We start from the raw sequence: 17,393 nt of genomic DNA on the forward strand, positions 1-17,393 counted from the left end.
TGATCATCTGTCAAGTGATCGAGGTCAAAGTCTTGCAAAGTCACCGGGGCTGTAGTTTTCTCATTAGCTTCCTCACCTGTAAAAACAACTGTATTATCCCTAACACCCTCAAGACTAGCGATATTCATCCCTTTGGGAAGGTGGAGGGGCTCATTAGTCAGATTGGCTACAAGAACAGACACTCTGCCATCTGGACCTAATCTGTCTATTGAGCATTTGACTGCCAAGTCATCACGACCTAAGTTAGAGTTAGGTTCTGTCAACACTAACTGTTCGGCAGAAGCAGCAAGATGGTTACAAACAGCCGTTACTACTGTTTCTGATGAGGCGGGGATCAAATGTTTGGAAGTTAATTTAGCTACCGACGGTTTTAAATTCAAATACTGGTCTCTTACGCCTTGCTCCTCGCTACCCTCTTCCCTTAAGCAAATGTTCAAAGGGGCAGAGTGTATAATTCCCTTACCCAAGTCTAATGTAAACGAAAATCGCCTTAAAATATTTAATCCTAAGATTACATCGTACTGGTCCTTAAAATTTCCTGAAGCTACCAAAATCTTATCCCGAAAAGTCGCCTGATCTAACTTAAAATTTACTGTAATTTCTGTATGTATTGGAACCACATAACCTGAGACTCCAGTTACAGTTAAATCTGGATGTCTGGGATTCAATGATCTATCATGCTTAATTTTATTAAATAAATCTGTGCATAAAAGCGATACACTTGCTCCCGTGTCCACCAAAAACTTGGCTGGGATGCCTTGAACGTACCCATTAACTAGCGGCAGTTTGGCATCATTATTTAATATATACACCCCATGTATATTTCTCTGATAGGCATAAGATTTATCGAATCTATGGAAATTCTGGCGAGGGGAAGCGGTTTTATTGCGTTGGAAGTTCCTTCCATTTCGCACCATGTTCCTTCTTTGTCATAAATACCTCTCCCCATTTTGCCTATAGTCTACATGATTTGGTGATCTTCCCAAAATAGATCTGTGCTGAGTTTGATCAAAGGTACATTCATCTCTGGGTGTTCCCCTTCTTTCCCTTGTAAATGAGCTCATATTATCCCTATTTCGATTGTTATTATAAGTTTTATCTGTTAATGTATCTCTATTTCTATTAAAATTACTGCTCTTTCCATTAACATAGGCTGTCCCATTTTTTGGCACTGCAGTGTATTCGCGCGTCGAGCGCCAATCATGCCGAGAAGGAGAAAAATTCGGTGCCGGCCGGCGATTGCTTGAACGGCCGCAGCCAGCAAAATGATTCTGTCCCTGCTCCCTAGCGTCTATGTGATTCGGTAACCCATGCTTCCGGTCATAATTCGGTTCTCCATAGCGTCGGTACTCGTGATTGTTGACCCCATTCGTAGCATATCCTAGCAGCGCCCTTCCTGACTGTGAGTGCCTTACGGGGAACGCTACGTGATCGCAGAAAGGGGGGGATGCATAAGTTTCCGTATTAAAACTTTGGCTTGGATGATACCTGTTATTATCTGTGCCTTGTGTTTTTAAATTATTGTGTGTAATATTATTTACAGCTAGTGTATGTAGCAATTGCTGTAGGTCTTTTATCTGGTCCTGTAATGGCTTAATGATTTCTTTAAGATAGTTTTCTTGTTGGTCCCATATTTCTCCATCACTGTTATTCTGACTATACATGGCATTAATTGACCTGTGTTTTGTTTCTGTAATAAGCTCGTTGGTTTCCTCTCGTTTCGCCACTGTAATTGCTTGTGTGAAGGTGAGAGGATTTTGTGAAAGAACCAGCCTCTTGATCTTATTTGAAACGCCCCTGAGAAATTGAGCCAGCATTGCCTGATCTAATATTGATAATGCCTCTGGCGACTCACTTTTCGTGTTAAACGCTAAACGGGCCAAATTTTTAACCCTCGTAGCAAAATTTGCTACGGTCTCATTAGGCAATTGTACAGCATGTGAAAAATTATGTAGACATGTCACACTAGGTTCCGTTTTTTCGAACTGAGCCAAAAATGCATTTTTAAACACGCTATAATCTTTTTCTTTACGTAAGTCTACAGAATTTGCGAGGAATTCCGCAGCAAGAGAGCGAACTTTGGACTTACAGACAGCTATTAATTCGCAATTTCCCCAAAGTGCTAATTGTCCTACACTTTCTAGCATTTCAAAAAAATATTGAACAGACGGACCTTCATCTACTTTGCCAGAGAAAACTGGCACTAAACCCAAATAACCAGCAATATTTGCCAAATAAGGTCTGCCCATTTCGGGAGGGGGTTGTGTCTCCTGGGTTCCAAAAGGTGGAACAGAATTTTCTATACCCGAGGTTTGGGGGCTTTGTCCCTCCATTTTTGGCCTAATTAGTGTCTGTGTAAAATTAATGTCCCCCAAAATGGTGTAAAACCTACCTTTCCGTTGAGCTGAAACAGAAATATATTGTTAATAACTAGCAATTCTAAAACGAAAGGTAATACAACATGTAGCAACTCGTTTTATTCTTATTTTTTGATAAATTTTCTAGTTTAAAACATTACAAGTTGCTGCCTGTTGTTCAAATGAGTGTTCCTGGAGACGTCTGTTTTATTTGTACTGCTGTAAAAAAAAATGCCTATGACTAGTCTCTGTACACACAAAAATCAGTGCTGTCCCAATCCTTTCTATTAGAAGTACGTTCCTCAGTCTACAACCATCAGAATCATTTACGGGCATTCATATAAATCGGGTTTTTCATCCCGCAAGGACACACTTCAATCCTGGACACAATTGGCAACAGTGTTGCGCAAGTCTTTTCTCCGTTGTAGTATAAACTTGCTAGGGTTCCAACAATTCTCAGTTACGGTGTGATGTGTCAGTTAGGAATAAATGTTCTTTGCAAGAGTTACACTAATATTTGCATCCGGAGAAACCTGGCTTTCATGTAATCGTCTAGCAGTTAGTTAGGACAAATCCCGTGTTCTGAAAACTAACCCAGATGGACGTTGAGCTAGTCTGCAACATCAAAGATTGCGTTGTGTGATTTTCACCTTTGACTCCTTTCTATTTGATTAGAATCAAAAGCGCCGCCTTAACAGTTCTTTATCAGTAATCCATTCAAAGAAATCATGTGTCATCAGAGAGTAATCAATAGGCAAAAATTAGCAAACAAAACATGGTTTATTAAACATACTAAATTGTTACAAAATACAGTTAGACAAAACAATGTATCAGTCTTTAGTAAAATAGCCTTGAGCTTTTATACCTTTACATATTTAGGTAACCAACGGATTAATTAATAATGGTATGGGTTTGCAAATTGTTATGTTCTTCATGAACAATCGACAGCCAAAGAGCGTTCATACATCGCGTAGCTGACGAATATTACACCACATTGGTGGAACATGTAAGATTGTAGGCCATGATTAATATTCAGTCTTACTATTTAATTATAATATTCAGTTATAATATTTAATTATAATATTCAGTTTTAATGTTAATTAGGATTATTCAGTTTTAATATTTAATTATAATTAATTCTAATTAAATAACGTCCGGTATTCATGTACAAGTTATAGTATCTATTAAATATGAAATGCTAAGTAAAATAACAAAACTCTCATCAAAGTATGAGTGTGCGTGAGGATCGATGTCTTTAAGCACATAAAAAATATATAAAAGGGGGGGATGGAAGTATGTTCGACTTAGCGCAATTAAGTTCCGTTTATAATTAAATAACGAGGGTTAACTTACCCGAATAATTCAGCATCGCCTCAGGAACTGTAGTTACCGGACAGTAGTTCATCTCGATTCCTTCCTATATCTCATTAACGAGTTTTTTGCCTTCTTCTTCTTCCGACTTTTCGTTTCCCCTTCTTAAGAATATTTTCTTCACATTCTAAAAAAGATTATCATTGCGACGGCTCTCTATCTTAACAAAATCCTAACTCAAACTCCGCTAACTGCCCTTACAAGTCACAGCTCTTTCACTGACCAACTCTCACTGTGTAAGGCTCGGCTCCAACTGCCTCGAACTCCGACTTCAACTATTCCCACACCCTAACTGTTAACCGAACTGCCTTCCCCCCTATTTCCCTTCTAGTTAGTTTCGTCAAACGGAAAAACATCTGGGGAACTGTATTTTTACAGCGTTCAGACTCAACCGAAAATCCGATTTATGAAAGTCGTTGAAAGAATTACATGTTTGTATGAGGCTCGCCCAAAAGCCAAAACGGACATAAAATCGTCTACTCCGACACAAGAAACTGTGAAATAATAAACACTCTGCTGATGCCTGAATCAAACACAATACTAGTAGTGTTCTCCGAAAATCTAACTCCCCTGTTTTTCGTCAACAATACGCTTGCCCGCTCCGAACGAGTAAATAACGTACGGCAGGCGTCGGACGGTGGTTTTGGAATTTCGTGGGTGCGGCTCTGCTCCCATGCGAAAGCGAAAGTAATTCTGCCTTCTCCGGCGAGGTAAATATCGTATGACAGATACAGTGCAGCAAAAAAGTATGAGGCCCTTGTGCTCTCTAAGAATGTACCAATACGGTTAAAAATAAATGCATTTTTAACACTAGACAACCTTCAGAGAGCATATAAAATATATCCGCAAAAAAATCAGATCCTACTCAGCCATGATCGCAAGAATCACCCGAAAGGATTGAGGCCTCACCTGGCGCACACTCCATCTTTTCTACAAGGCTGTGTACATCCCCATCATAACGTATGCTGCAGGTGTGTGTTTCCAAAAGGCCATATTCACTTCCAACAGGCGACTAATAGACACCACCCAAAGAACCATACTACTGCCCATCACCCGTGTGTGTGCAGTACTGTCAGTACCCGAGGACTTCCATACCAAGGGCATCTCAAAAACCTGCCTGGACTTCACAACAACCTGGACGCTAATCAGAAAACAGAAGAAGAGACTGAGCGCGCACCCAATACAGGTGTGGCAGGAGAGATGACAAAACTCCAGTACTGGGGACATCACGAGAAAATTCATACCTAACGTGACTCAAGTATACCCCACGTCACCAAACTGGTTCTCCCCTGGCTTACAATCAACCTATCTATTCACAGGCCATGGGGCCATTAATGCAAAGTTATCACTCCTTGGGATCCAGGACAACCCCACCTGCGTTTGCAGAGGATTAGAGAGCTGGCAGTACCTCATGTATGACTGCAAGCTCTATGACAACCTACGCAACACCCTAATCACCAAGATCAGATACCTACCAAGAGGTCTTGAACAGCAACACCACCTGGACGCCAAAGATGAGTACCTAGCATTCACTGATTTTTCCCAGAAATTGTTTGCAAGACGGAGAGCCAACTATGCCATCGTTCACAACTGACAACACTATACTGGGAGTGTTGTCAGTTGTGAACCAACTATGCCATCACCCACAACTGACAACACTCCCAGTATAAATTCAATCCTGACTAAAATAACTGGATCAGGATAAATCTAAACCCCAAGGCACTGTTTAAAAATATGGACAGTAACCAACGAGAAAAGCCTGGAAACCTCAGTGTCCTATCACAGACGAGACACCGACAGAGGACAAATGTCAATTCACAAAGCAGGCGAACAGCCTACTACTACTACTATAAACACAACAAAAGAACAAAAAACACTCAGGGATTGCCCGCAAGAACGAGACCCCAACTAAAAACAAACTGGACTGAACCATAGGTACATCGACTATGACAACGAAGGAGGAACAAGAAGTGAACTTAATAATGAACACACACAAGGTACCCGACTAGTCGCCTACAACCACAAGCAGAACCTGAGAACATCCATGTCGGACCGACAACTCAGATGGAGTTGTCGTGTGTGACACACAGCCCAGATGCTGACACCACATGGCGATCTGAGCCAGGCAACCTAGCCCGACTCTCTTTAAATCCTGGGGTGGGAATGCCCCCACCCCTCCTTTCCTTCTGGTGAGGCATGTGCATGCCTCACTGATCTACTGGGGTAGCCTACTCTATTGTCCCCATACTTCTGCCTTACTCCCCCCCCCAGTCTACAGTCTCCTCCTTCTCTATCTTTACACAAGCGTATGCCCCCACACCAAAACTTTAAACAACTCCAAATTAACTATGCCCACTTTCGGCCTTCTTACATCTAAGCGATATTTTCCCACGCAATTGAAGACATGCACATGTACACATGTACATATTACACACACGTATATTTTTTATAAGTATGTGTGTATATGTATATATTCTTATATACAGCAGACTCTCAATTAACTGGGATCAAATTAACTGGGACACTTCCAAGACTCCAAATTAAAAAAAAATAAAATAAATAATCAACCAGAAATCAAAAAATTCAAGTAATAACTAGAATAGGTATAAACAGATATTTTGCAAGTCATAAATAAGCGACAAGCGGCATTATAAGTCGTTGTTGGGAGATTAGTATACCTATTATCTTGCAATCCCGCTGTCTTCACACTCACCGCTCAAAAAAAAAAAAGGAAAAAAAAGAAACAAATGTTTAGTTTGTTTTAGTGCATCACGTCGATTGTTGTGTTCCGTTGCAGCACAAAAGGACAAATTTTGTTTTGTTATTTATGTCAGAGATGTCGGAATTTCTTTTATAGTATATATATATATATATTTTTTTTTTTTTTTTGTTTAGAAATCGCGAAAATGATGGGTAAACACAAAAGAGTTGCGTTTTCAGTTAAACAAAAACTTGAAATTATTCAAAAGTTTGAAAATGGTTCATCTTTTAAATCTCTAAGGAATCATTATAATAAGGATGGATCAAAATGGCCAAACATTAACAAGTATTCCGCGGAATTCAGATTTGTCAATAATAATAATAATACAGTAGCAATATGTTATTAGTCATTCCCGAGTTACGTAAAACTCGATGAAGTAAGAAGTCCTGTAACGTATCTCTTGTGTGTGTCGGGGACTTTTGGATTAACCGGGAAATCGATTATCCGGGATTTGTTTTTTACCATCTATCCCAAAAAATCTAGAGTCAACTGTATATATAATTTTTTTTTTTTTTTTTTTTTTTTCTAAGGTCCTAGCTGCTGAAATCTCAGGAAATTAGGCGGCAGGACCTGCCAGAGTAAATATAGTCTACTAGGTTCCTGGTCTGCCTCCATGGGGGCGTAAGTGGGGCAACTTTGGGCCTCAGCAGGGGTCTAGCAGCTAAACGACCAGATGAACAATGGCACACGACATAACACAAATTCAATACTCTCACATTTTTAAATCTCTGGCTTTCCCAGCAAACTGGCACACCCACAATGTAAGCAACTTGTTGATGGTGGAAACCCCTGGTGCCACTAGACATAAACACACTTTACCTAAACATCATTGCTGACCAGTTATACCCTTTCATGGCAGCAATCTTCCCCTCTGGTGGTGCCATCTTTCAGCAGGATAATGCGCCTTGCCATACCACCAGGATTGTTTGAGACTGGTTTGCAGAATATGAGGAAGGCTTCCAGGTATTGCCCTGGCCTCCAAATTCCCCAGACATGAATCCCATCGAGCATCTGTGGTTTGTGTTAGAACAACAACTCCGATCTGCGTCATCTCAACCACGGACCTTACAGGAGTTAAAGGATCTGCTGGTTACCTGTTGGTACGAGATTTCACAAGACACATTTAGAAATCTTGTAGTGTCCATGCCTCGCCAGGTACAAGCTGTTTTGCCTGCACGTGGAGGACTAACATCATATTAGGTAGGTGGTCGTAATGTTTTTGCTCATCAACGTATGTTCTGTTATAAGAACCAATTTTGAACGACTTTGTGATATTTTTCTAAAATATGTTTCTGGAAGTCATGACCATAAAACAGTAAAAACAATTTGCACTTTCCAGTTTATTGAGCTTTTCTGTTACTGCAAGAAATTATAAACGGGTAGTAAACTCCATGTTATCGCATTTGCAAAAATACCAATAGCTGAACTGTGTGGTTTTTAACGTTATTATGGTGAAATGTATTTCCCCTTTACTGAAATCTTCAATCGTATAAGAAAACAAATAAATTTTCAGAATCTTCTCTTCATTCCTTTTTTTTTAAGCTTTGTAAACTTGTTACTCCACACAAATTTGTGCATTCCGTTAAAAAATGCTTATGCATGCTATTGAAACTTATAAAGAAAAGAGAAGATTATCTTGGAAACAAACACCTCTTGAAGCATTTCTGAAGAAGGCGACTCCTTCTGCAACAAACCAACGAGTGCTGAGCCAAGTGATCAACATTTAGTTGATGATGATGACTAAGAATAAATATTCTTTAACATTTGTAAGTCATAAATAATTTCCTTATTATTATAATTTGCATGATTTTACAGGGTACATTTTCATTTCTTTGGATAAATCAGTCATTGTTTAAACATAAACTAATTAGCTAACTAATTTCATTGTTGAGAACATAACCCCTATTTTAACATTATGCCTATGGGAAATAAATTCCTGCTTTACAAGCGCGCACTGGGAACGAATTAACTCGTAAAGTCGGGAACTACCTGTATACCATATTTTTCAGACAGTAAGATGCACTCGTTTTAAAGGCAAATTTTGGGAAAAAGATTTATTTCATATAATTGAAACACAAATTCAGAAGTTCTAGTTAAATGTCTGTGCACAGCAAAGCTTTTACTCATTGTAGAACTCCAACAACTCATCATTAGTGATGTTTTCGTCTGAACTTGGTTCAAAGAGTACTTTATCTTTCATTGCCATCAAGAGCATTGAAAAAGAAGTACCCTTGATGGCAGTGAAGCTATGATGCAAAATCATGACTTGGTGCCTTCATCCATTTGACTCATTCCTCATGCATGAATACTTTAAAGGGTTCATTAATTGAGATGTCTAGTGGCTACAGTTGACTAATGCCTGCTATAGAAGAGTTCATTTCTATACATATGCCCCATTACTTATTCATTCTTCCAACCAGTGCAAACATAATTAAATTCAATGATAATTACATTCAATCTTATAATTATCATAGTTTCACTGAATTGCAATTATGAATAAAAATCACATAAAAAGTAGATATGATCTGACAAAATGACATGCAAGTTACTGTTATATTTTTATTTTATCGTTGATATATTCTTTAAATTACATTTACTGATATTTAAACATTTATTTCAGATGGGTGTTACAAGCTATGATATTGCATATGAAATTTTTAAGTGAATCCACTAATGAAATGCCACCAGTGAGTATTTATTAAAGTAAATATTGCTTTTATTTTATTTTATGCAACAAAGGTGTATGTTGAAATTTTTAATAACCTAGTAATGACTGAGACATTTTTAACATAGTGATAATTAAATTAGGTGAATAAATAAATTATAAATTTGTTATAGTTTATAATTATTGTCTGCGATAGCATAAAAATAATAACTTTATAAATAAATAAATAAAATATATAAAAAATTTTTAAAAATTAATATCAATTGATTAGAGCTGCAAAAAGAGAAAATATTCCTGATGAATATAGATGCTGTCTGGAGAGATAACAAAGAAATTTAACTTGATTTTGCCATAAGTTTCCTGTGGTTTCCTGAAGAAGTCAATATTAAGCTTATTGACAAGTGAGGATAGGCTTTTTACTTAATTTACCATTGTAACTATTACAAGGCTTGGCACGTAATGTTATACTCCTGCTAGCCCTGAAATGAACATGTTAATCAAAGAACTGAATTAAGCCAAAAACATCTAATGCCCAGAAATTATCATCTTTTAGCGTAATCTTAGATCTGCTTTTGATTTTGTATACATGTAATGATAAAAGTTGAAAGTAGGTGCATAGAGACTTATAGAATTCAGAGTAATATAGAACATCTGGTTTTGTCAGGTATCTGATGAAGGTCACTTGCACTGCTTCAATTTTCAATAAACAACTTGCACTGCTTCAACAGATATCATAGTATAGGTAACAGATGGAGAAAGCATATTCAAGTTGGAGTACAGTGGTAGCTTTGTAAAATATTTAGTGCATCCTAAAATCTTTAAAATAATTTGTACTTCATGGGAATGAATCAGTTAAGTAACACTAATATATCACATGAAGGCCTAAGAGAAAGTACGTTGTTTATTGAAAATGTTACAAAAAAATGTTAATTGGAAATGTTACTTCTCTGTACCCGCTTACATTGAAAACATTTCAGTTTTCAATTTGCAACATTTCGAGAAATCATCACTTCTCATATTCAGGCCTACAGTGTGGGTTGGGATAATAACTGTAGTTAAGTTAATTCTGAGGATTATTAAACATCTGATTTAAAAAGTTATAAAAATTATTGTAAAATTATTTATACATTCAATTTCAAAAATTACGTAACATAACCAGAGAAATAATGATTATGTTACCCTTCTGGAGGGATAGTCAACATTAGGACCTAATATAAATTGAGTTAAACTACAGTAATGATGCATTATTAAAAAAAAAAAAAAGGAATGATAGGAAACCCTTGGCACCTCCGTAGCCAGGTGGGCAGGAGCAGCAGTGCACAGCACACACTTCTTGATTAGACCTGCGTTTGATCCTGTAACCACCAAATACGGAGGATGCAGAAAGGTCAGGGAATGAACACTGCATATCCCCGGAGCAATATGGCCCTAGTTGCTAACACTCCTAAAAACCAAACAACAACAACATAGGAAACCCTTAATAACATCTTAAGGAAATTTAAGAGAAAATACCATAAATAAAAGTTGAAAAAACCATAAAGAAGGTGTATCTGTTGGCAAGGCTCCTGAATAGAAGAAGCCTGAACTACCAGAAATGGAAAGCATGCAGTGGGACTGGACTTATAAAGCCTAGAGTGGACCAGTGTAAACCAATGGGAAGAAAGAAGACTAGAGCTCCTAGGAACAAGGGATTTTAAAGATCATGAGGAATTGCCTGATGTATGTGCTTGAAATTTGGGGACTGCTAACTGACTGAGAATTATGAACAGTGATCTACAGCTAAAAAAAGCATTGCCACACTTGCCCTAATTCATATGCAATAATAGCCTAAACCCTATTTCCCACTTGCCCTAAAAGTATATGCTCTATGTCCTAATCATATTTCATATATGAGTATCCTATTTTTTCGAAGCAATAAAAATATAAAAATGGACTTCAAAAACAATGAAAAAAATAAACAAAAATAACATCAAAACAAATATACAATCATAAAAAAATTGTTTATTTAATAAACAAATTATTTTTCTTTATGTATAAACATTTTGATATCAAATAAAGAAATAAACACAAGTTTAAAATACAAATACAGATTATTAAGGTTTAAATTATACTAATCATTTATTGGAAGGAAGTAACCAACTGCTTGCACAAAAGTGTGTAAATCGATATCCCATTTTGTCTATCTGCTGTTAATTTCTTATTAATGCCCTCGTGTTTACGGTTTTTGCAAGGTGAAAATTTTCCAACATTTACTGATCTTAGTATTCTCTTAAAGTTAGCTTGTTTTTTTTAAATGGGTAATCATTTTCCATATATTAACACAATGGTGCCCTACAGATTTATTTAAGGCATAATGCCATCCTACTACATGATTATTATCCGAGGGACCAAAATTAGCATGATAATGGCAGAAAGTGAGCAGTGGGGTCCAATCCAATTTGTTTCAAAGTATTTTATAAGCTCTTCACACTTTTCATTCTTGCGGTGGACTTTCTCAAATGATTCCTTTCCAAGCTTCCTCTAGTTCATCTAAAGAAACATTGGCACATTATAGCCTTAGTTGCTAATGCGCCAATAAAATCCAAACCAAACCAAAATCTAAAGAAACAAATGCCATTCCCACCATTAACTTCACTAATTTTCTGACAATTTGTTCCGAAATGTAATCCTAACTCCCTGTAAAAGATCATTAGAGTGAAAGAGAGTGCAGGTGTGCAATTATATACTTGCTTTGGGGCAACTGATAGCAGCACCCCCCCCCTTGACATCGGGATGTGGTTAGTGCTGGTCACCATTATGGCAAGAATTCATTAGGGCATATGTTGTTGTTATTTGGTTTTTAGGAGCATTAGCAACTAAGGCCATATTGCTCCGGGGATATGCGCTGATCTTTCCCTGACCTTTCTGCATCCTCCGTATTTGGTGGTCACAGGCTCGAACCCCAGTCTAATCAAGAAGCGTGTGCTCCTGCCCACCTGGCTACAGAGGCAGCAAAGGGCATATGCAATTCTGGCAAGTCACCATTAGTGCTTATGAGATTAGGGCAAGTGTGACTAAAACAAAAAGATTTGAAGACAATTTTAATTACTGAAGTTGCAGAAAGGTTCATGGACTAATTCTGGGAAAGGAGTTGGGATAGGTAAAGAAGTGGGGTGGCAGTTAGAGAATAACCTACATTTTAGATTTTGGTTGCTCACTGGGTATGCTAGAATCTTCTTGTCTAAGGCATTGTGTGTGATAACCAAAACTTCCAGAAAAGATTGTAGTATGTTGTGTTGAATGCAACAGTGCATCATTCCTATAAGATAACTAACCACATAGCATCAACTCTTCCAAATAATTAGATATATGAGATAAATTAGACATTCTAAATGGATGTCAGATGAACTGATGAGACTTGTGACAGAGAATAAAAATGCATGGAATGCAAATAAATTATCAGGCGACACAGAACCTGTAGTAGTAGTAGTAGTGGCATGTGATGCAAGAAAGCAAATGTATGAGCTTATGCAGCATCAGCCAAAAAAAAAAAAAAAAAAAAAAAATCACACCATTCCCTCCAAATGCCTGTCCAGTTCCTCCTTAAATTTATTCAAGCTATCAACTTCCACAATGATAGATGGAAGTTTGTTCCAGCAATTAACCCCCTGCTGGCTAAAGGCAAATTTCGGCACATCTATTCTACATCTGTCTTTTCTTAATTTGAATTTATGCCCCCTTAGGTTCGTAATCTGAACAAGTGGAAGGATCCCATCAGAATTCAGCGTGCTCAATCCATTCAAGGCCTTATATACCTCAATCGGATCACCACGCAGGTGCCTAGTCTCCAGCCACTGCAATTTGCAGAACTTAAACCTCTCTTGGTAAGAGGATCCCTTCATTCCCTTCACCAATCTTGTTGCCCTTCTCTGTACCCGCTCAAGTAAATCCACATCCTTCCTAAAATGAGATCTCCAGACCTGTACGCAGTACTCAAGGCATGGCTTGACCATTGCCTTATACAGAGGGATAATCACCTCCTTTTCCCTGCTAGCAAAATTCCTATATATCATTGACAAAACCCCATGACCTGCCCTGGCAGCCTGTCTGCATTGCTCAGAGAACTTCATATCTGACTGCACAATTACTCCCAGGTCTTTTTCATTTTCCACCACCTTTAAGTGTAGTACCACACAGTTGGTACGTTTCTCTGGGGTTATTTCTACCCATATGCAGTACTTTGCATTTGTCAAGGTTAAACTTCAGTTGCCACTTCTTAGCCCATCTGCCCAAATTATCTAGATCCTGTTGCAGTAGCAGACTGCCATTACTGTCATTAACAACCCTGCCAAATTTTGTATCATCTGCAAACTTCGACATTAAGCCTGATATACCTTCATCAATATCATTGATAAATATACAAAACAACAGTGGACCTAACACCGAACCCTGTGGGACTCCACTAATAACATTAGTCCAAGAAGAGCAGCACCCATTGATTACCACCCTCTGTCTTCTCGCACTTAACCATCCTTTTATCCATTGTAGCAACTTACCCTTACTACCATTCTGCTCCAATTTGTACAATAGTCTTCCATGCGCAACAGTGTCAAAAGCTTTCCTGAAATCCAAATATATGATATCAAAATTGTTTTTTGCATCCAGTTCCTTTGTAACCACATCATAATATCCTATCAGATTTGTCAGACAAGACTTTCCCTTAACAAACCCATGCTGTGTCTGAATTATTGCTGCAGTCTTGTCTAGATGATCCTGCAATGCATCTTTAACCACCACTCCATTATTTTACCCGGAACAGAAGTTAAACTAACTGGTCTGTAATTACTCGTGTCACCCTTCGATCCCCCTTTGTGAATTGGGGATACATTTGCACATCTCCAGTCCATGGGAACCTCCCCTGAGTCCAAGGATGCTCTCATAATTATGGCTAAGGGTTTGCTTAGTTGCCTTGCTGCCTCCTTTAATATAACTGGATAGATCCCATCCACCCCAGGTGCTTTTCTTACGTTTAACTTCAACAATTTCTCTTCCACTTTGCTCTCAGTTATTACAAGATCATTAAGCACCCTGCTACAATTTGATAACCTTCTGCCATTTTCAAACCTTAATAATTCCTCACGTGTGAATGTAGATGCAAAATACTCATTCAGTTTGTTTGCTATCTGAGCAGGATCATCAACAGTGGAACCATCGATATCAAGTGGACCAATCATATTCATCCCCTTCCTTTTAGAGTTTATATAAGTAAAGAAATCCTTGCTGTTTTTCTTAGCATCTTTTGCCAAGGATTTCTCGTAATCTGCCTTCGCCTGCCGAACCTCCTTTGTGACCTGATTACAGATTAACTTATATCTGCTATAGGCTTCTGAGTCGCTTGATAATTTATATGCATCCCATGCATTTTTCTTCTCTGTTACAAGTCTCATTAGTTCATTTGACAACCATTTAGGCCTAAACCTTGAACAATATTTCTTAATAGGTATGAAACTTTTAGTAGCTTCCACGATTAATTCCTTGAATGCTTCCCACTTAGAATTTACTGTTGGTAACATCGTCAGTTGATCCCACTGTACAGAATTTAAAAACTGTCGGAGACCACTGTATTCGCCTTTACGGAAGCAAAAACCCTTTCCTTTACCCCTGATGGTAATTAAATCTTTAAGTAAATCCCATGTCAGTACATTGTGATCACTGCCACCTAGTGGTTCTTTAATCTGCAAATTCCTAATACATGAATGATCACTGCTGATAACCAGATCAAGAGTATTACTTTCTCTGGTTGCCTCTCGAACATGCTGCTGCAGAAAACAATCATCCAATAAATCCACAAAAGTCTGACTAGTGTGTGAGTGCCCAACCCACAAGTTCCAGTCAATATCTTGGAAGTTAAAATCCCTCATTATAAGACATTCCGATTTACTAGCCCACTCTATTTCTCTGTACAATTGTTCATTGTACTCATTCGAGTCATTAGGCCTATAACACACTCCTACTCTAATTTTTGCTTTCGCAGTGCTTATGTCTGTGGTAGATATAAGCTAGTAATCAAGTTAGAAAGGAGGTTCAGCAGGTGAACACAGATTACAAGAAATCTTTGACAAAGAATTCAAAGATTTCTTTACTTATATAAACTCTAGAAGGAAGGTAATACATCAGATTGGTCCACTTGATATCAATGGTTCAACTGTTGATGATCCTCCTCAGATAACTAACACACTGAATGAGTATTTTTGCATCTACATTCACACATGAAGAATTCTGTAGGAAAGTGGAAAACAGAAGCTTATCAAACTGTAACAGGGAGCTAAATAATTTTGTAATAACTGAGAGCAAAGTGGAGAAATTGAAGTTAAGCGTAAGAAAGGCACCTGGGGTGAATAGGATCAATCCAGTTATATTAAAAAAGGCAGAAAAGGAAGCAAGCACATCCTTGGACTCAGGAGAAGTCCCCCACAGACTGGAGACGTGCAAATGTATCCCCAATTCACTGAAGGGGATCAAGTAATTACAAACCTATTGTTGTTTCACTTCTGTTTTGGGGAAAATAATGGAGTCACTGGTTAAAGAAGCATTACAAGATATTCTAGACAAGACTGCAGTAATAATTAAAACACAGCATGTGTTTGTTAAGGGGAAATCTGACCAATTTAATTGGATACTATGATGTGGTCACAAAGGAACTGGACGCAAAAAATAATTTTGATATATGCTTGGATTTCGGGAAAGCTTTTGATATTATTATTATTGTTGTTGTTGCTCTTATATTATTTCTCCCTGATTGGGGGATTCCACTCCGTGACGGGTACTGCTTCCAAGTACACAGGGTAGTTGTAATGTCTGGTGTTACTGTCGGTCGAGGAAATCTCTGACAATCCTACAGGTGTTCGGGATTGCGACTTTCTGGAGGTCCTTGTAGGTGTTCTCTGGGAGACCTATTGCTGCTAGGCTGCTATGTAGAGTCTTTGGTACCATACCAGTTGTTGACACGATGATTGGGATGGTTGATACTTCCTGCATATGCCACATCTCCTTGATCTCATGTCTCAGGTTCGTGTACTTCCTAATTTTTTCCTCATGGGTTTTCTGGACATTGCTATTGTTCGGCACTGCTATGTCAGTCAGTCAGGTAGCTAGCCTTTTCCATCTTGTCCACAAGGGTTATGTCCGATCTGTTGCGCTGGATGGTCTTATCCGTTATTATGGTGCGGTCCCAGTACATCTTGTGGGTTCGGGTCTCTAGTACTGCCTGGGGTTCGTACTTTGGTCAACTGGTATTTCCTCACTAACTTCTGATGTATTATCCTGGCTACATGGTCGTGTCTATGAGAGTACTCAGTCTGGGTGATCACCTTGCACCCCTTGGTGATGTGTTGGATTGTTTCTGAGGCCAGGTGGCATCTTTGTCATCATTGTCCTTGTCTTTCGCATGATGTCTTCTAGCTCGGTGTTAGTCCAATCTATGACCCCGAATGTGTATGTTATTACTGGAGCTGCATAGGTGTTTATGGCTTTAACTGTGTTCCCTCTCTTCAGTTTTGCTTTCAGCAGGCTTCAGAGTCTCTGAGGATATTTTTTGGTCAGGAACTTCTTGATTTCCTTTTGTTCCCACTGCTCAGCTTGCATCATCCCTAGATATTTGTAGGTCTCTCCTTCTGTCATAGCTTCAATCTCTTTACTTGTCATCAGCTGGTAGTTTCAGCCAACTAATTTTCCCTGGTGCACTGTGTGGGTCTTTCATTTTTCTAGACCAAATGGAATTTGGTCTAGAAAAATTCCAGCAACTACTCCGGTGATCCAGAGTAGTTGCTTCTCGGTTGCCGCGTAGAGCTTGATGTCATCCATGTACATCAGGTGGGTGAGGGTGTACAGGTTCTTTCTTCCTTCTTTGAGGTTATATCCTTACTTGCTGTTGTTGAGCATGGTGGATAGCAGGTTGACAGAACAGTAGTGTGCTCAGAGCATCTCCCTGAAAGATTCCTCTTCTAATGGGGATTGGCCTGGTTGTGATGTTCTCGACCTTAATGGTGGTATTCCATTTCACCTACCTGATTTTGGCGCATTATAGTCTTAGTTGCTAATGCACCAATAAAACCCAACAACCAACCAACCAACCATCCATTTCACTATTGTTGCTCCTAGGAAGTTTGTCGCTATCAGATTGACCTTGTAGATCTTCAGGATCTCTATTAGCCAGCTGTGAGGAATGAAGTCGAAGGCCTTGTGGTAATCGATGTAGGCC

At 38.5% G+C, this 17,393-nt stretch overlaps 1 protein-coding gene across 3 annotated transcripts in view; it reads left to right on the forward strand.

Moving 5' to 3' along the window:
• The window catches only part of LOC150082968 (putative phosphorylase b kinase regulatory subunit beta), a 735,196-nt gene that overhangs the window by 565,514 nt on the left and 152,289 nt on the right, over positions 1–17,393 (forward strand). For all 3 annotated transcript variants that reach the window (XM_090377701.1, XM_090377699.1, XM_090377700.1), the window contains exon 25: positions 9,110–9,176. In XM_090377701.1, the coding sequence (XP_090233827.1) occupies positions 9,110–9,176 (67 nt within the window). The remainder of the gene's footprint in view (positions 1–9,109; positions 9,177–17,393) is intronic.

The sequence above is a fragment of the Mastigoproctus giganteus genome, chromosome 7 (assembly GCF_048544385.1).
Source record: "Mastigoproctus giganteus isolate SK-2022 chromosome 7, ASM4854438v1, whole genome shotgun sequence".
NCBI classification, from domain to species: Eukaryota; Metazoa; Arthropoda; class Arachnida; order Uropygi; family Thelyphonidae; genus Mastigoproctus; species Mastigoproctus giganteus.